The sequence below is a fragment of the Gracilinanus agilis genome, chromosome 1 (genome assembly GCF_016433145.1).
Source record: "Gracilinanus agilis isolate LMUSP501 chromosome 1, AgileGrace, whole genome shotgun sequence".
NCBI lineage: Eukaryota > Metazoa > Chordata > Mammalia > Didelphimorphia > Didelphidae > Gracilinanus > Gracilinanus agilis.
Genome location: NC_058130.1, coordinates 26,247,507 through 26,268,805, shown reverse-complemented (window position 1 = coordinate 26,268,805; position 21,299 = coordinate 26,247,507). Strand labels below are relative to the sequence as shown.

Genomic DNA, 21,299 nt, shown 5'->3' with positions numbered 1-21,299 from the left:
TATTCTTAGCTAATACTAATAAATACTAGAGGTTAATCTAATGCTGGCACTATTATTCTTAGCCAATACTAATAAATACTAGATATTATAATTATCTTATTTGCATTTAAGTGGTATTAATTTACCTTGAATACCCCTTTCAATTCCAAGTCAATGATTCTGAAATAGATGATTAATTCAGGGGCTAATTCTATACTCCCCCAATAAGTCCCAAGAGCCTGGTGAAAAAAGCAAGGTTGTAGTCAGGATTAGAAAATAGGTACCATTCAGGCTAGAACCCTCAGCATGGTCCTCTAAATTGAAATACTGATTTTGATACTTCTAAGTGGATAGCCATAGGCAGGACAACTGGGTGTATTGGAGAATACCAGATTGGGAGTCAGAAAACTAGGTTCCTCTCCTGGCTTGACCCCTGTTTCTTTTTCTTTCTTTTTTTTTTAACCCTTACTTCTGTCTTAGAATTAAAACAATACATATTGGTTCTAAGGTAGAAGAGCAGTAAGGGCTAGGCAATGGAAGGTTAAGTGACTTGCCTAGGGTCACATAGCTGGGAAGTGTCTGAGGCCAGATTTGAACCCAGGATCTCCCATTTTTATGCCTGGCTCTCTATCCCCTAAGCCACCTTGCTGCCGTCTTGACCCTTATTTCTTGTGTAACCTTGGGCTATTCACAGAACATCCTGAGGCCTCAGTTTCCTCATCTGTAAAAAAAAAAAAAGAAAAAAATGATTGAACTAGGATGCCTCTTGGTTCTGTTCTAACCCTAGGTCTATGATCCAATGAATTCTAAGGTCCTTTTCAGATCTAAATCAACAATCTCCTGAGCGTTTAGCCTCTGTGGCCACTAGGTGGCCCCACAGTGCTCTGGTCCTAGAGACAGACAGATCTGAGTTGGAATTCTGCCTCAGACATTTGCTAACTGGGTGATACTGAACAAGTCACATCACATTTGGGAGCCTCAGTTTCTTCTGTATAAAATAAGGATAATGATACTCCCTGCTTCCCAAGGTTGTTGCAAGGATCAAATGAGATGTAAAGTTCTTTGCAAACCCTAAAGCCCTATTTAAATGCCATTATCATCAGTCTTGTTGTCAATTATTCTTGTTGTTTAATTATTATGTTACTATTATCATATTACAATAATGTAATATATTATAATGTAAAACAATAACCTCTTTGTTTTTTTTAGTCTTGTCTGACTCTTTGTGACCCCATTTGGGAGTTTTCTTGACAAAGATGCTAGAGTAGTTTGCCATTTCCTTCTCTACTTTATTTTACAGATGAAGAAACTGGGGCAAGCAAGGTTAAGTGACTTGTACAGTGTGACACAGCTAGGAGGTATCTGAGGTCAGACTTGAATCCAGGTCCTCCTGATTCCAGGCACTCTATCCACTGTGCCACCTCGCTCTCCAATAAAACAATGTGTTACAATAATATTACAATGATTGGGGCAACTAGGTAGTGCAGTATATAGATAGTGAGCTGGGCTTGGAGTTAGGAAGACCTGAGTTCATTTCTAGCTTCAAACACTTACTTAACCCTGTTTGCCTCAGTTTCCTCATCTGTAAAAGGAGCTGGAGAAGGAAATGGCAAACTAGTCCAGTGTCTCAGGCAAGAAAATGCCAAATGGGATTCCTGAGAGTCTGACACAACTGTGGATGTCAACCTCCAGAAGAAAATTTTTAATAGAAACATACACAATTTAGTTTACTATATTATATAGTCAAACGATGCCTTCTCTAATATGAGGAGGGAAAAGAAGGAAGGAGATACATGGAAATTTAATACAACAAACTAACAAACAAATAAATGGAAACTAAAAAAAGAGTCAAACATAACTGAAATGCCTGAACAACACCAAAATGACAATAATTAGAATAATTCAATAAATTGCTAATTATCACCATTGCCAGTTTCCTCATTTGTAAAATGAGGATAATTACACTTTCTACCAACTTCATGGGTTGGTGGTGAAGATCACAGACCACAGAGGCCATCAGATCACCCCCAGCATTTATAGCTGAGGAAGCTAAGGCTCATTAATTGACAAATCCAAAGTCTTACAGGTAGTAACGCATCCAGGATGGAATATGAACCCAGGTCCTCTGTCTACACAATCAGCACTCTTTTCACCAAAAAAAGGCAATTTGTCATCTTTAAATGCTATATGAGTGTGCACTATCGTTATTATTCAGACTCTAGATGTGCCTTCCTCATAAAAAAAAAAAGGATAAAAAAAAGCAACTTTATCACAACAGAGCCAATATCTGATTTGAAAATGAAAAAAACTAAAGGATTAAAACCCTCAACACTCTGGCTCCCAGACAACACAATTTCTATGAAGCAAATGTTTCATTTATGTAGATACGAGGGAGCTCTGGCTTTTCAACTCATTAATTCAACCAAACCTCCTATCAATTAGCTTTGATGAAACACACACAATGGGGTGGCCCAATTGCTTCTCTTGGAGAAAAAGATCATGCCAAAGACCACATAAAAGGACAACCCCTAAGAGTTTAATTCCGTTGTTCCTGGGCCATCATTAAACTTTTCTTCTTAGCAACGGGGACGCCTTCCGGTAGAGGGAATGGCACTTACTTCTGCCTCACTAAAGTTAATTGTCAACACCCAGCATGCCAGGACCATCTAACCTTGAGTGACTACCAATGATCTGCCAGTGGCAGTGAAAGATGGCCTTGTGCTGAGCCATATCACTATGGCAACCATTGACATCATCCCCAGCATCAACCTGCCCTCAATCCAGTTCTCTGAGTGTCCCTATTTCCCTTAAGTGGATGTTTTCTTGGCCTTCTTGAGTATGCATTCATCACCATCACTGTGTTGTCAAAGGTTTGGCACTTGTGTTTGCCGTCACTGAGGAAGGTTTATTCCCTTTGTGACTAATGGATTTTTTGTTGTTGTTGTTCGCAGGGGGGGGAACCTAATGAAAATTACTGTTTGTATTTGGTTAGCAACATTTGTTGACAACATATGGTCTGGGAATGCTTCAGCAAATAAGGGGCTTTTCATAGTAAACAAAGATATGAGTGCTATCAAACAGATGCTATCGAAATACACAGTACAAGGTTGATTCTCCCTGGTCTTTTTTTTTTTCCACTTTTCCCAAAGCACATTCATTTCTCATCTTCCTAAACTTCCCCCAGATGCAATGTTTCATTTCAGAAAGCAATTCAGCTGCAAGAATAGTGTTCTGTGACTTTAAGTCACTGGTACCCAGAGAAATCTTCCCCATCTGCATCTTGAATTTATAATTGGCTGGTGATAATGATGTTGTGTGATTTAAGGGAAACCACCTAGACAAGTGCTTCCAGAAGTAGCTTTTCAGCAGCATGGGTAGGAGATGGACTCATAGGCATCTAGGTGACAAAGGTCTAAAGCAGGGGTCAGCAATGTATGGCTTTCGAGCCATATCTGTCTCCACCTCCCGACCGGCCAGTCTGGGCAGAGCCCTAGTATGTGCCCCAGAGGGTCCTTCAGCCCCTGCCCCATATTCCAGCGCCTTCCACCTCCATCCTCCTCCTTTCCTAGGTGTTTATGGCTCTCATGGCCAAAAAGGTTGTCTAGACGAGTCAAGAAGACCTGAGTTCAAATCTGGCCTCAGACACATACGAGTTGTGTGACCCTGGGCAAGTCACTTAATCTCTATCTGCCACAAAATTCGCACCTGTAAAATGAGGATAATAATATCACCTCCCTCCCCCAACAACACCACTATGAGAATAAAGTGAGATAATATTTATAAAAGAATTTAGCACAGTGCTTGGCACATAGAAGGAGCTTAAAAAAAACAACATCTTCTTCCTTTCTCTGTTGCCCAGGTGTTGGGCCACGATTTTTCCTGAATCTTTCAAGCTGGAAAGAAATTCTAAGGTACAAGCCATCATACAAGAAGCTGGAGCATACAATCAGAGCAGCAGGTTATCAGGGTGTGCTTATTCCTGTGGGGGGTTCTGGGTCTGCAAGTTAATAGCTGCTGCCTGTAGGAGATTTTTCCTTAAGTATACACACACTGAGAGTTCGTCAGTAGTTCAGGTCAAGCCAAATATTTTCTAAGTAATGACTGTGTGCCAACCACTGTGATAAGTGCTGGAGATACAAAGAAAAAGTGAAAATGGTCCCGCCCCCAAGGAGTTTGCAATCTAATGGGGGAGATAAGATGAAAGTAACTATGTACAAGCAATATAGATTAAAAGTAACCAGCTGGTTACAAACTTAGAGGGAAGGTCCAAGTAGTAAAAGGGACCAGGGGAGCCTTCTTGTAGAAGGTAGGATGTTTGCAAAGTCTTGAAGGAACCAAGAAAGCCAAGAGGTAAAAAGAGAAAGAATTCTAGACATGAAAAAATGCTAGTAAAAATGCAGTCTGTTGTTTTGTGTAAGGAGGACAAAGGAAGACAGTGTCACTAAATTGTAGAGTGCATGGAGGAATAAGATAGAAGAAGAATCAAAAAGGAGGAAGGGGCCAGCTACTGGGGGCTTTAAAAATCAAAGAGAGGATTTTATATTTGATCATGGAGTTAACAAAGTCACGGGAGTTTATTGAGTTGTTGTTTCATCATCATAGTCATGTCTCACTCTTCATGACCACATTTGGGGTTTTCTTGGCAAAGATATTGGAGCTGTCAGCCATTTCCTTCTCCAGTTCATTTTACAGATGAGGAAACTGACGCAATCAAGGTCAAGCAGTTGGTAAATGTCTGAGACCAGATCTGACCTCAGAAAGGTGATTCTGCTTGATTCCAAGCCCATATGTTCTATCCACTGCACCACCTACCTGAGTAGAGGGGTGACTAATTGAAATTCTGGGTTGTATCTCATTACACATCCATTCATTTAACAAATGTTTTTTTTAATATCTCACTGATACCTTTTGCTTTTTATATCATCTTCATTTCTGAATTTATTTTCCCCTTCCCTTCATCTCCCTACAGAGCCATCCTTTGTAATGAAGAATGGAAAAGGGATGAGGGGGGAAGCAGGTCAGCAAAATTAACCAACACATAATAAGGATTTACAGACATCAGACCACATACTGGATTTTGAGCCAGATGTTCCCATTTTGTTGCTTACTTTGGGGAAAGAGTAGGGAAAGCATTAAAGTCATTTATCAAAAGACCTGGGTTCAAATCCTAGCTCATATATTTACTAGGTATATGACCCTGGGCAAGTCACTTAACCTCTATCTTCCTCAGTTTCCTAATCTGTAAAATGGGGGTAATAATAGCTGTGGCAATGATTAAATGAGATTTTTGTTAAATGCTTTGCAAGCCTTAAAGTTCCACATCAGAGTTAGCTATTAGTAATAAAAGAAATAATAGATTGATTTGGCTAGATAAGTTTATAGATAATCTACTAAAAAGATGAAACTAATATAATTTTCATAATAATGACAATAACAGTTACTGATTATTAATACTTTCTAGTTCCAAAGCATTTTCTACATCTGATGTTATTTGATCTTTGTCTTACAGGATTTAAAATATCACAAGTATTAGAGATAATATTATTATAGATAATATAAATAGAATGGTGAACTAGAAACAATATACCAGGGGCTGTTAGGTACCTTAGTGGATAGAAAGCCTGGCTTGGAGATAAGAGGTCCTGGGCTCAGACACTTGCTAGCTGTGTGACCCTAGGCAAGTCACTTAGTCCCAATTTCCGAGCCTTTTCCAATATTCTGCCTTGGAAGTGATACTTAAAAGATAAAACAATATACCAGATTTGAAATCAGAGACCCTTAGTTCGAGTCTCAGCTATGCCACTTACTATGTGACTCCGGACAAACCACAGACTCTCTACAAGACTCAGTTTCATCATCTGTAAAAGGGGAGTACTTTTAACTGCCTACTTCATAGGAAGGAAATTATAGAAATATATGCCATTATTATTTCAATTTCATAGTTGGAGAAATTGATTCTCAGTCTTCTGTCCTAATGCCTGCCACATGGTAGCTCCATACAAAATATTTGTTGAGTTAAATGAATTGTCCTTTAAGAAATAACAAAATGATGTTCTTAGGTATTTCTCTCCAGAGTTATGCTGTACATATATATTGTGTATCCCTGTCTGAGAAATTGTTTTACTAGGAGCCTAGTGATATCACAGAATCACAAATCATTAATTTAGAACTAGAAGGGACCTTACAAGTCCTAGTCCAATACCCTCTTTTTACTGATGAGGAAACTGACACCCACAGAGGTTAAATAATTTGCCTGAGATTTCATAGAGAGTGAGTGGCAGAGCTTCAAAGGTAACCCAGGATCTCTGACTCCAACTCCTGTATTCTTTCTATGATATAATATGAGCACAGGATAGGACTTGAGAGAATATCTATCCTAGCCTCCCTCATTTTCCAGACTGGTAAACTAAGATCTAAAATGATAGGGTAGATTTGTTCAACATCATAAGAGCAATCAATAAATAAACATTTATTCAACCTTACAATGTGACAAGTGCTAGAGATATAAAGAGAAGAAAAGAACTCCAAAAGCTAATAATCTCTTAGGACAAACAGCACATATATCTGTAAATATATACAGAATCAGAAAGGAATAGGGCCTGTCACTGGGACTTCACTGATATAGGAATTGTAAGACAAGAACCCTCCTTCTACAAGTGCAGGATGGTACCTTCTTGGCAATTTGCAGTCTTAGAAAATGTCTTAAAACCCTAGGAGATTAAGTAACTAGTCTAGGATCACAGAACTAAGATATCAGAAGGAGAACTTTAACTAATCTTTTTGGCTCCAAGGTAAGCTCTCTATAGACTATGTTCCATGGAGTCATTGATCTATATGGTATTCCAAAAGTCTTTGTGCAATTTTAAATATTAATAATGTCAGAAGTACAAATTCTACAAATGTAAAAAGATACAAATTTAAAGTTTAATTATTTAAATTTCTTTTATACTTACTTGGGTTGTGAATTTTAAGCAATCTAATTTTAATTTAATTTTCTGAATGACACCTTTTCAGAGCATAGGATCAGTAGAGTAGATCCTTTTGCTTGACTACTTCGGTAGCCTGCTCTATCTCCAATGGACTTTTTCTTGATAGGAGGGATCTAATCCTTCTCTCTATTCATAGAACCATAGTCCTAATTCAAGTCTTTCTTACCTTTCAATGAACTATTATAATAGCCAGTCGTGTGTCCCTGGGCAAGTCACTTAACCCTATTTCCCTAGTCTTTGAGTTGTTACTAAGGATAGAACATGAGAACATTTTTAATTTTTTAAATAGCCTTCTCATTTGGAATCCTTGATTCAAATCTATCTGTACTTGAATCTATCTGCCAAAATGATTTTTTATAAAGATTAGGTCAAACCACATCACCTTTCTACTCAATACACTTTCAGTGGCTCCCTATTAGCTATAGAATCAAATATAAATTCCTTTGTATAGCATTTAAACTCTTCAAAATTTGGTCCTAATTTACTTTCCTAGCCTTGTTAAAATGTTATTCTGCTCCATGTATACTGTGGTCCAGCCAAAATAACCTTCCTCCCACTCCTTATACATGATTCATCTCCCATCTCCATGACTTTGCACACTGGTTGCTCCCCATGCCTGGAATGTCCTCTGTCCTTGTTCATTTCTGAAAATCCCTAACTTCCATCAAAACTCAGCTCGTACCTCACCTTCTAGGGGAAGTCTTTTCTGAAGCTCTTCATCTTCCTCACAAAACTGTCTTGAATATATTTGGTATTTATTCTGTATAGATCCTTGGACAGCAGATCCCAAAAGTCTTAGGGCAGTTTAAATCTTTAACAACTTCAGAAGTATAAGTGTTATATACTTACAAAGAACATCATTTAAAAGTATAATTATTGAAATTTCTAATATGTTTATTTAGCTTATAAATTTTGCATGAGAATTTTAGAAATTTTGATGCTAAAAAGAAGGGACTCCATGCTACTATGCACTGTGTCTACCACAGTTTTAGGATGGCCCTTTTTCAAAGTAGTAGATTGATAGTGGAGGCCCCCTTGCTTGGCTACCTCAGGTCTATTTCCATTAGGTGTTTTCTTAGGAAATTCCATCAAAACAGTTGTGCATACATGAAAACCCTGTGATTTGGATGATCCTAAAACTAAGATTACAAACACAATCCTTTCAATCCCTGAAAAATAGCAGCTGATAAAAGATTTTCCAGAGTTCCAAAATAGCCTAGAGTGACAGAAAGCACAAGGCAGTAGTTAAAACAACTTATAATAAGTTACAAAAGTTATAATAAGATATTTATCAATATTTTCAAATTTGAAATAAGTTTTTAAATATTATTTTGTTAGGCTGTTGCATTTATAATTCTGAAGTTGTTAAAACTTAAACTCACAAATAGATTTTTGCCTATCTGCACATTTTTAGTATATATATATATATATATATATATATATATATCCATTGATATCTGGCTTAATGTATACCATCCCATATTTAGAGAGAGTGAAGAAAGACAAGGTTTTTTAATTAAGGGCACTAACTCATGTAGAAGGTGGTCCAGAGCTGCAATTAAGAGAAGAATTCTATGAGGTGAAGATGAAAAGGAAGTGCTTCCAGGCTTGAGGAATAGCCAAAGCAAACATATACAGATGAGAGATGAAGTGTTTTGCAAGAGGACCAAAGATAAGGCCAATTTTTCTGGACAGTACAATGTGACAAGGTAACATGCATTTTTAGGTGGGAAAAATATCTTGAGACCAGGATGATGATGATGATGATGATGATGATGATGATGATGATGATGATGATAGCTAACATTTATATACATGTCAAGCACTGTGATAAGCACTTTATAGGTGTTACCTTATTTGATCCTCCCAACAACCCTGAAAGGAAGTTGCTCTTATCCCCATTTTACAGATGAAGAAACAAGTGACTTGCCCAAGGTGGTCACATAGCTAGTAAGTGTCTGAGGCCAGATTTCCACAAAGGTCTTCCTGGCTTTATCCATTGTGCCACCTAGCCACCCTAGTTTTGAAGGACTATAAAAAACAAAAGGATTTTTGTTTTATCCTGGAGTCAATAGAGAGTCAGTGAAGATGATCAAGTAAGGGGAGTAATCTATTCATATCTGTGCTTAAGATAAACCACTTTGACTTCTGTGTAAAGTAAGGATAAATTAAAGAAAGTAGACCAATTGAGTGGCTATTAAAATGGTCCAAGAGAGAAATGATGAGGGCTGAGCCAGTGTGATAGCTGTGTGATAAGAAATAAACATCAGACCTGAAAGATGCCGTAGAGGCAGAAGCAGTCAAATTTGATAATTGATTGGATATGTGGGATGATGGAAAGTGAGGAGTCATGGATAACACTGAGATCACAAACCTGGCAAACTGAAAAAGAGATTGTTGCATCTCCAGGTTCTCTAACCACTTACCCACCTAGCTAAAACTGAGTTTGAAATGTCTATTGGATATCTAGTTCAGACTAATATATAGTTGGTGATGTGGATCTGAAGTTCAAAATAGATAAGGACAAGACAGGTTGATCTTTTAGTTTACACAAACACTATAACTAAACCCATGGGAGGTAATGGAGTCACCAAGACAGATAGTATATAAAAAAGTTCCAGGAGAGAGCTTTGAGTTACATTCAAAGTTTAGGGGTATAATATGTCTAAATTTCTTCTTCTACATCATACCTTTGTGCAAGTATCTTCTCTCTGCCTCCCTCCCAATGCACACATTTTAGCTTCCTTTTGATTGTTATCTCCTTCATTAGAATCTTAGTCCACAGGGGCAGCTAGGTGGCTCCATGAATAGAAAGTCGGGCCTGGAGATGGGAGTTCCTGGATTCAAATCTGGCTTCAGACACTTCCTACCTGTATGACCCCAGCCAAGTCACTTAATCCCAATTGCCCAGCCCTTAACACTCTTCTGCCTTAGAATCAATTACTTAATGTTGATTCTAAGACAGGTCAGGGTTTAAAAAAAAGTATATTAACTCATTGAAGGCAAGGATTGCTTTTTTACTTACCATTTTTGATTTCCAGTATTTAGTGTAGTACATAATAAAGAGTAAATACTTGGTAATTTATTAACTTTTTTATTTTTATTTATAATTATTATTAACTTTTGGATGTTGAGCTAGCAAATGAGACTTAGAAGGACTGTTCATACAGGTAGGATGAAATCATGAAAAGCCAGAGAGAAGAGAGATCAGAAGTGTCTGAAAGGTTAAGAACAATGAGGACTAAGAAATAGCCAACATTTTTGGCAATTACAAGATAGCTGGTAACTGTAGAGGGTACAGATGAGAGATGTGAAATCAAAGCATTGAGAAGTGAGGGAGAGAAAGAGAAAAAACTGGTACATGCTGTGATCCTTCTCACCCTGGCAATCCCTCCAATTACTGAGTTCCTCCCTAGAACTTCCATTTGAGGAAGTATCCATACCAGGTATGCTCACCTCTCACCCAACTCAGCTTTGTGAGACCACTTTTTCACCTTGACCCATCCCATCCATTTTCTTGTTGTTCATTAATTTCAGTTGTGTCCAACTCTGTGTCACTTCATTTGAGGTTTTCTTGACAAAGATATTGGAATAGTTTGCTCTTTTCTTCTTCAGCTCATTTTATGTAACTGAGGCAAACATTTTTAAGTGACTAGCCCAGAGTCACACAGCTAGTGTCTGAGGTTGGATTTGAACTCATGAAAATGAGTCTTCTTCTTTTCAGATCTGATGCTCTATCCACTATAGATCCACAACCTAGCTGACCCACCCATTTTCTAGCTCCCTTTTGTGTGTAGTCTTCCTCCATTAGAATACTGTCTCCTGGGGGCAGCTGGGTAGCTCAGTGGAGTGAGAGTCAGGCCTAGAGACAGGAGGTCTTAGGTTCAAACCTGGCCTCAGCCACTTCCCAGCTGTGTGACCCTGGGCAAGTCACTTGACCACCATTGCCCACCCTTACCACTCTTCCACCTATGAGACAATACACAGAAGTACAAGGGTTTAAAAAAAAAAGAATACTGTCTCCTTGTGGGCAGGAATTATCTTTCTCTTTGATATTATTCATATGGCATATAAGTGTTTAATTAATACTTTATCTAATCTATACAGCTTTTCTTAGGAGTCTGGCTGAGAAAGAAAAGAGAGATACAAAATGGTAGCTTGAGGAGATGGCAAAGTCTAATGAAGACTTTCAAGGTTAGAAAAAATTTGAGCATGATCATAAATATATTGATAGAGGAAATTTTAGGATAAATTTAATACAACCTTTTAATTTTATTGAGAGGTCTGTAATTTGGTGGAGATCATAAAGATAACAAATGGTAGAACCAGGATTCAAACTCAGCACCACTGACCCCAATTCTGGTTCTTGCTACATAATATTATACTTCTAGCCAAATCTTGTCCGTGGTAAAACCAGACCTAGACCTTCCTTCCTATGTACATTTTTTTTTACAAACTCCATTCTCCAAGATAAATACTAATGGAAGCTATTATCACTCTCTCTATTCCCTAGAGTAGCTGAGGGGAAGAAGGAGCCATGCATATCTTTCTGCTTATATTATAATAGCATTCTATTAAAAAAAACCTTTCTCATCTGTTTCTGGGCTCAGGACATTCTTAAGAATAATAAATATTATAAAAATTATATTATTATAATGATAAATTATATAATATAATTATGATTTTCTAATTAATTATAAATTATTTTATATTATGCTATGAATATTATAAAATTATAAAACTCTCAGCACACAGTAAATTTTTTGTTTCTTAAGTTTTGTACAGAAGTGTTTCTTGAGTGATATAGATCTCAAGAACTTTGGTCTACAGTCCAGCTGACCAATCACTATTTGTATTTATATACATGCATGATATGCAGATTTATATGTATTAATTCTTCATATTTTAAGATGGCAAGACTGATAGTCCTGCTCTTCTTATCAGTACTTATGGTTGAAAAATCCTGAAATCTTTCTCTGTGACTAAAGCAGTAATTGCCTTTTTGTGTGTGTGTGTGTGATTTCCTTGTGATTAAGTCTACAATCGTGATTTTTGACTCTTTGTATTTGAAGCTGTAAGGGAATCACAAGATCATAGATTTGAGGGTGAAAGTGATCTTAGTGCACATCTAATTTGATCTGCACATTCTACAGATGGGGAGTCTTAAAGGTTAAGGGGCTTGCCAAAAATCTCACAGATATAGCCAGTGGTATGTTGAAATTAAGTATCAGTGGCTTTGAAGCCTACAAAACATAGATGTTCCAAGGGCTCATTTCCTTCAAAATCACCCCTTTCTTGAAAAGTATGAGAATTTCCACCTCTCTAATGGCTTTGGACTTGATTCTGTACTCTTGCTTGCCCCCTTTGCTTTCTATTCCTGGTACAACAAGAAATTTGGCTTTTCTGACCTTGCTTGCAACAATTACTACCTTTTATTATTAATGCTATTAAAATTGAATAATAGGGGCAGCTGGGTAGCTCAGTGGATTGAGAGCCAGGCCTAGAGATGAGAGGTCCTAGGTTCAAATCCAGCCTCAGCCACTTCCCAGCTGTGTGACCCTGGGCAAGTCACTTGACCCCCATTGCCTACCCTTACCACTCTTCCACCTATAAGTCAATACACAGAAGTTAAGGGTTTAAAAAATAAAAAAAAAAATTGAATAATAGAGTATAATACATCATATAATTGGCTTAATAATTATATGATACTATAATTGTTGTTTTTATTTATAATTATAAACAATCATTATCTTTTCCATTAAAAGTTCAATTTTACCGCTCTTCCAGAAAACCTTTGAGAGCATAAATTCATCTCAATATCCAAGGCAAGTGGCACAGCAGGAAATCAGCTAATAAATAGAAGTTGGAGGAAAGAACTCTAAAGGAAAATAGATGGACTTACAAATATATTTCTCCATCCAAAAGCCACAGATTTTGATACCTTAGGGGATAATTTTTTGCTGGATTTGTCAGTGTTTTTTGAAACACATCGAACCTGTGAACTAAGTCTAAAAATAGAAGCTAGAACAACAGCTAGAGCCAGTGGGCTTAAACCAAGGCTTCGAAAATGAGATCTGAAAGTAATCAGTGTTAATTGGCTCTATACTGGAAAGAGTCAGTTGACCAAAAAAAAAGACCCAGTTCTGCTTAAGTTAGTTGAGGAAAAGATCAATGGAAGGCATCACATTTTGCTGATTATCAATATATAGAGTAGGTTAAGTCATTTACAATTTTTCCTCTTGTCCTAAAAAAAAATTTGAAACCAGGAAGCAAGGGGCTTTGTTTTTAACACTGAGGAAGGTTACTTGGGGAAAGAGCCCTTTGTCATTCGAACCAATTATAATCAGGCTTCATAACAACAAAAATAATTAATACTAATAATAGCTATGCCACTATCATGGCAGAAGTGACTTGAGAGAGTCATTAGAGATTTGCAGAGAAGTATTGGAAAATTATATCAACACCTCGCTTTTAAGCTCAGTAGGAAACCTCACTGCCATATTGCCTAATTAAAGGCAACAAAAAAGAAACAGGAAGAACGGAATCTGGAAAACAGAAATATATCAGAAATTCTGAATTGCTTTAATTAGCAATTGAAGGCTGAAGTTAAAGAAATGGTAGGCATCAAAAAAGGCACAAAGGTTAAAATAAACACTTTAATTTCAGTCACAAACTTGACTACAAAAACTTGAGACACAAGCCAAAAGAAAGAATCCCCAAGGAAGATGTGAAAAATTTCTGGTCATCTCTATAGTCACAAGAAGACCAATGAAATGAAAAGGCAAGTGAGAAATAGAAAGTTTACACATTAACATAATGATGATTAACAGAACAGTGAAGTCAAGAAAAGTGACTGAAACTTTGACTTCTCTAAAAACCTGGAAAAACTGGGGTGGGGGGAGCCAGATAAAATCCATAATTATTCAGTTACAGTGGCACATGAATTAATAATAGAGTAGTTTGCCAGCTGCCTCTCACGTTTGGGTCTTATTTTATTTATAGAAGGCATCATATACCTACTATCAAAAGATAGAAATGACAGCATTTTCACCAACTATAAGCCAGTAACATTATCCGGTATACAGAGCAGTCAGCTTCTATCACTAGAATAAATCTCTAAACACCTAATTACATGAAAATATACTAAGGCAGAGGTGCCAAACACATGGTCCAAAGGCCACATATGTCCAACAATAATCTCAAGTGGGATCAAACTAGATTAAAATGTAATTGGGAAATATTTAATGAAATCCATTGGGAAAAACTAGATAGTTTAGTGAATAGAGAACCAGGCATGAAGATGGGAGGTCCTGAGTTCAAATGTGACCTCTGATACTTCCTAAGTCATTTACCCCCATTGCCTAGCCCTTAACACTCTTTTGCTTTGGAACTCAATATACAGTATTGATTCTAAGACAGAAGGTAAGGGGTTTTTAATAGAAAAAAAAAAAAGAAATGCAATATAATACAATAGAATAGAGATAATGGTACTATGTGGTTTTCTAAGTCAATAGGCCACACTTTAAGTTTGATAACTCTAATCTAAGTAACAAAAAGTGTGCCAAAATGTCCAAGGGATAATAAAAAATTATCAGTTCAGTAATTTAATAAAAAGCCACCCAAAAGTGCTGTAATATGTATCTTACCTTGATTATCCATTTATCACAAAGTATTTGACTCAATTCCACATGGAATTGAATATATTAATTACAGTATATTATTCATATATTGCAAATATAAAAATATACTCAAGCATAGTAAGACATTAAAGTATTCGATGGTCACATGTAAAACTGTTCTCTATTTAAAACATATCACCAACATAATAATGTCAAGAATGACTGATATATAAAACAGTTTATTTTGAGGGAGGCAGTTGAACTATATTATGGTTCTACATAGTCTTAAATCCATTACTTTACAAAAAATAACTGAATATGACTTACATTTCAAAGAGAAAATCAAACCAAAATACATTATCAATCACTTTGGTTAATATCAAGTTATACATTATACAGAATATATACATTAAACATCAAGTTTATCATATGGAATCTTCAGTGAGACCAGTGTCATTTGGCTTCAATAAATATGAAATGATTAGCGTATATCAAGAAAAGATAGAGAGTAGAGGCTTTTTCCTTTGATCCAGAGATAAAATTGACCCAATGGAAGAAGATAATAATTATAAATACCTTGATGTCCTCTTATCCAGATAAAAAACATAAAGGTATGAAAGAGAAGATTTTGATTTAATATGTTTAGAGACTTGCTGGCATCCTGAAATCAAAGTTGAGTGAAAATTTTAACAGAGTTCTGTCTTCTCTGCTCCTCTTTATCTTACATCATTCAGCCTTTAGCATTGTTGAGCACCCTTTTCTCCTTGACATTCTCTTCTCTTTAGATTTCTATGATGTCATTCTATACTGGTTCTACTTGCCTGACAGCTCCTTCTCAAATGTGTTTTGCTGTATTTTCATCCTAGTTACACCTGCTACTCATGGGTATATCCCAAAGCTCTGTCCTGGTATGCTTCTTTTCTTAATCTACGCTATTTAGATTGGTGATCACATCAGCTCACATGAATTCAGTTATCATATTTTTGCACAGTTGATTTTCAAATCTATTCATCCAGCCCTAACTTCTCTCCAAAGCTCTAGTCATCCATTTTCAACTACTTCCTGGACATCTTGAACACAGCCTGTCCAAGACTAAACTCATGTCCTTTCCTCAAAAACTTCTCTGAACTTCCCTGTGCTATCAAGGATGCCATCATTCCACCAGTCATCCAGACTCTCAACCTAAATATCATCCTCGACTACCTACTACATCCAGTTGTTACCAAATCCTATCTAGTTTACATTTAACATCTCTTGACTATGCCCCTTTCACTCCTCTGATACTGCCATCACTCTAGTGTAAGCCTTCATCATCTCATGCCTGGTCCTATCTCTAATCACACAGCCACCACACTGGTTCAGACTCTCATCACCTCTCTCGGTGTGTCTGTTGATTGGCATGCCTATCTCATGTCACTTCCAATTTCAATCCACCTTCCACAACTCCACTCAGCTATCAAAACAACTTTCCTGGGGGCAGCTGGGTAGCTCAGTGGAGTGAGAGTCAGGCCTAGAGACAGGAGGTCCTAGGTTCGAATCCGGCCTCAGCCACTTCCCAGCTGTGTGACCCTGGGCAGGTCACTTGACCCCCATTGCCCACCCTTACCAATCTTCTACCTGTGAGACAATGCACCGAAGTACAAGGGTTTAAAAAAAAATAATAAAGATATTGACTTGGACTACCATCATTTAAAAAAAAAAAAAAAAAAAACCTTTCCTAAAGATCAGGTCTGACCATGTGTAATTTTCCTTTTCAGTGAACTCCAAAAGCTCCCTCTCACTTCCAAGATCAAATATAAAATCTTCTGCTTGGCATTAACAACCCTTTATAACCTGGTTCCTCAATAACTCTCCATTCATCCCACCTTACCCAAATGAATTCTATAATCTATTGACACTGACCTTATGCTCTTTAGACAAGATAGTCAATCACCCAGTTCTGTGCATTTTCCCTGACTGTTTCTCCATGTCTGGAGTTCCCTCCCTCTTCATCTCTCTTTCTGGATTCCTTTGCTTCTTTCCAGGCCCAGCTAAAGTTCTACCTTCTGCAAAATACCTTTAATAATGCTAGTGATGCTAATACTGAGAGCTGGCATTTATATAGTGTTTTATGGTTTGCAAAGTACTATATATACATATATATCTTGAATCCTCAAAACAGGTAGGTGATTTTTATTATCCTCACTTTATAAATGAGGAAACTGAGGAAAATAAAGGTTAATGATTTGCCCAAGATTATCTAGCTAGTTTCTAAGGCAGGATTTGAACTCAAGTCTTCCTGATATCAAAGCCTGGACTCAATTCATGAATCCCCCTTAATTCTAATGCCTTTCCTCTACTGATTATCTCCAATTTATTCTGTGTGTATTTTATATGTACATAATTGTCTGCATGTCATTTCTCCTCCTAGACTGTGAGCTCCTAGTGAGCATGGATTGTCTTTTGCTTTTCTTTGTATCTCCAAGTGCTCAATCCATCAGCTGGCACATTTTAAGCATCCTTGATTGACTGACTTGAATATATCATTGTATGTTTTCCATGACTGTACTTCGCTTTGTCCTTGAATTAACAATTAGTCTAATTTCAAAGTTTTCTTTTCATTGCATTTTGGGACAAGATGACAGAATTTCATTTGATTACTGATGAATAGCTGTGGGCTTTAGGGTTGACCAAACCTTAAAACTGGACAAATGGATGAAAAACCTATGCCAGCTGCTAGTCTAAATAATAAGGACAAATGGAAAATACCATTCCAATGGATGGATTGCCTGGCATTGATCTATTCTGATCCTTGGCAGACACCAGCTATTTGAACTGAATCCAGCTGACATCCAGTTTTTCCCAGATGAAGATCAATTTTAACTATTCTTTTTTTTAAATTCTTACCTTCCATCTTAGAATCAATACTGTGTATTGGTTCTAAGGTAGAATAGTAATTAAGAGCTAGGCAATGGGGAGTTGAATGACTTGCCCAAGGTCACACAGCTAACAAATATGTGAAGTCCTATTTGATCTTGGGACCCCCTATCTCTAGACCTGTCTCTGAATCCACTGAGCCACTTAGCTGCCCCTGATTGTCATTATTCTTAAGTCACATTGGTCAAATAACGGCTGGTGCACCAATGTGCATGGCACCAGAAATTCAGCTTGGACTGTTTCCTCCACAGCAGGAAAGATAATCCCTAGGAAACCAGCACACTAGGTAGAGGTTCCCAGAACTTTGGTTGCTGCTTTCAGTTCTACCCTCATCACACACACACTGCAGGAAGTAAAAAAAAATTGAGGGATTTTGTGCAAATGTTCAATGTTCTGTAGAATAATCTAACTATGGATCAAATATTCTAGTCAATTAATTTCCATAAGACATTCATCCCTATTCCTGTGGCCACACGGTGTCCCACAATGTCCTCATTTTCATCACCTCCATTGAATTCTCATTCATTACATCTGTATTATGCTTTACAATTTTCAATATAGTTTCAGTTTAATATACACAAACTCACTAAGTTAGTTATGCTATTATTTGGAAAGAGTCTGAAGCCCTGGGATCAATTCCCTGTTTTGCTCTTTGCTGCCTGGAGTGGCTCCATTTCACAAATGGGCGATAGGACCTTAACTGAGAGAGGAGGCATGAGAATTCTATCCCTCCCTTCTTTGCAGAGATGGAAGACTAGTGATCCTTGCATGACTGTCAGACCAAGTTGATTTATGATGACATTACTGGACTGCTTTTTTTCTCCTCTCTTTTATTCTTTTTATAAAGGATGGCTCACTGGGTAATGAAAAGTTAGAGATTATAGATCAAAGATTTAAAGCTCGAAGGAATCTCAGAGGCCATTGAGCCCCCAAGTCCTCATTTTAGAAGTGATTTAGCTGAAAACCCAGAAAGATTAAGTGGTCTGTCAGAGACAAGAGGTTAGTTATGTCTGAGACAGGACTCAAGTTCAGGTTTTGCTGACTTCAAGTTCCATGCTCTGCCCAATCCACCACCCACTCATATAAAAACAAAAGGTATTGACAAAAGTTCAAAAAATGCATTTGATTGAATTTTATATTACAAAAGAGAAAAATGAAGCCCAGAGAGCTGAAATGATTTTTCTGAAGTTCTACAGAGTTCAAGGCAGAGCTCAAATTAGAATCTAGGGCTTCTAACTGAACTACATAATGCTACCAGTCATTTAGTCAACATGTACATTGGGCTTACCTCACTATGCAGAGCACTTAACCAAGTGTACTTAAAGAAGGGCACGTAGCCCTTTCTTCAAGAAGTTTTTATTTCTAATCTCAAAGCAATAGACACTGACACCAGTGAATACATGCATATCAGTGAGGGGAAAGGGGCATAAGAAAAAACAACACTGGTTAAAAAGGATTCTGCAATGAGGTTAATGATTTCTGAGATGGCTAAGAAGGGAAGCAAGGAAAGAAAAAGAGAAAGGAAGGAGAGAAGGAAGGAAAGGAAGAGAGGAAAAAAGGAATGAACAAACAAAGAAGGAATGGAGAGAAGGAGAAGGGAGGGAAGAAAAGAAGTAAAGAAGATGGGAAGAAAAGGAAGGAAGAAAGGAAGGAAGGAAGGGAGAAAGGAAGGAAGGGAGAAAGGAAGCAAGGAAGGAAGCAAGGAAGGAAGGAAGCAAGGAAGGAAGGAAAGAAGCAAGGAAGGAAGGATGAGGAGAAAAAGAGGGAGGGAGGAAAAACCAACTGATAATTTTCTGAGTATCTGTCTTACAATTAAGATTTTGTCTCTGACCCAAGTTATATGAGCAGTGGTGAGTTGCTTAACCTTTCTGAGCCTCAGTTTGCTCATCTGCATAATCGGGATAATATTGCCCATATCTCCTCCTTTACAGTATGGTATAATGGATGCAGAGCGGGGGTTGGGACCAGGAATACTTGGATTCAAGTCTCTGCTCTCTAACACATTCTGCCTGGGTGCCTCTAGGCAAGTCACTTAAACCTCTACCCTTGGCTGCTCTCTAAGAGGGTTAAGTAGCAGAGAAAGGGCCAACCTGAATTGGTAGAAGGAGTTCTTCATCTAAAAAGTTTTCATTACTAATGAAATCCCAAGTCCAGTCCCTGCCCTTACAGGGTTGTTATGATGCCCAAATGATATATGCTAAAAACACTTTGCCAGCCTTCCAGGGTTGGTTTTCCAGGCTGATCTTGATCAGTCATTTTCCTTCATCTGTTCACATGACATTTTGAGCTCCATTTGAGCAGAAGGCCATTCCCTGAAATGCCTCCTTCTCAACAGTCACCTCCAGCACTCTTCCAAGCACCAAATAAATACGTTCTTTAAAGGCAAACCACGTTAGCTGAGGGAAACCAAATGACACAATTGCTTCCTCAGGATGGCTGCGGCCAGATGCTCTAAAGCTCAAAACATGTGGCATAAATTATCAAATGCCTGTGGCTGTTGGGACTTATTTGGAACACATTTTCACATGGAAATGGGTTAGGGAAAGTTTTCCCCCAACTAAGGTTCACATTCAATCCAAATCATCCCTGAGGTTGCTGCAAAACCAGTGGCAACTTTCTGAGCATCTGTCTTGCATTTGTCTCCCAAGTTAATTAACACATTTTGTCACTCCTACAGCTTTGGTGAGAGAAGGGTGACAGACAGTGCCACCCCGGTGCTTGGTCAGGTGACAAAGGATCTCAAATGCTGCCCTCTCTGATTGTGTCTGCAGGTGGGGGACACAAGGTGACTTCTCCACAAGCCATGCCCTACCAGCTGTAAAGGTGAAGCTGTTCACAGAAAGCACAGGTGTCCTGGCCTTGGAGGACAAAGAACTCGGTCGGGTAAGGACATGAGGGGGCCTGGAAGATGGCTGACCCACGTGTGCCAAAACAGCCACTTTGTAACCTAAAAATATATGACTCCTCTTCTCTCCTCCCCAACCTCACCACAAAACACACACATCTTCTAATGACATGGAAAAGAATTATTTTCAAATCTTGTCTTGGTCCCTAAAGAGGCATTAACCAATTTGGGAAAGGGACCAGTGATTGGGAATGACACATGTAATATGGTAGTCATAGGACTGACAAGGAAAGACAATCTTATCTCCTAAGTGGGTATGTGACCAAATATGGAAGGCTGTTCCCCTTCAGAGATAACACACATAATTTCTTCATAGCTAGGGAGACTAGAAAGGCTAGTATAATTCTCTCCTTTTACAGAGAAGGAAACTGAGGCTCAGAGAGGACTTGGAATAATGAATCTATGGCTGGAATACCTTAGAAGTCTTCTAGCCCAACCCCCTAGTTTTATAGAGAAAGAAACAGGGGCCTGGGTCGTTGAGGGAATAATCAGCCAAATTTGAACTGAATTACTTTTTGAGGACTTTTTGTTCCCACAGGCAATGGCCCCATTGAAATCTGAGACTCATTTTGGAAGTAAATTGCCCAAATTCACATGGAGGAAGCAACTGAACCCAAACCCAGTACTCTTTCTATTGTTCCTCATTGTTTCCTGCAAGCTACATTTTTTTCATTCTTTTATTATGGGTTGAGATAGGGGTGCAGTGTAATGAGGAGTCTACCCTACTTATGAAGCAATATTTCTCTGGCATGAGCATCCTCAGGACTGATAGTGTCCCTTAGATCTACTCTCACTCATTTATTTTATTCATTTGCCCTTTGGTCTATTCTCACTGTTGTTTTCTTCAGTGGCAATTTGCTATTGATCTTTGTACCCTCACCCTGGCTCTCC

The 21,299-nt window shown here is 37.9% G+C and overlaps 1 protein-coding gene across 1 annotated transcript in view; it reads left to right on the top strand.

The window, feature by feature from the left end:
* The window catches only part of CADPS (calcium dependent secretion activator), a 477,787-nt gene that overhangs the window by 208,765 nt on the left and 247,723 nt on the right, over positions 1 to 21,299 (top strand). The window contains exon 8 of the mRNA XM_044675693.1: positions 20,275 to 20,386. Coding sequence (XP_044531628.1) covers positions 20,275 to 20,386 — 112 coding nt within the window. The remainder of the gene's footprint in view (positions 1 to 20,274; positions 20,387 to 21,299) is intronic.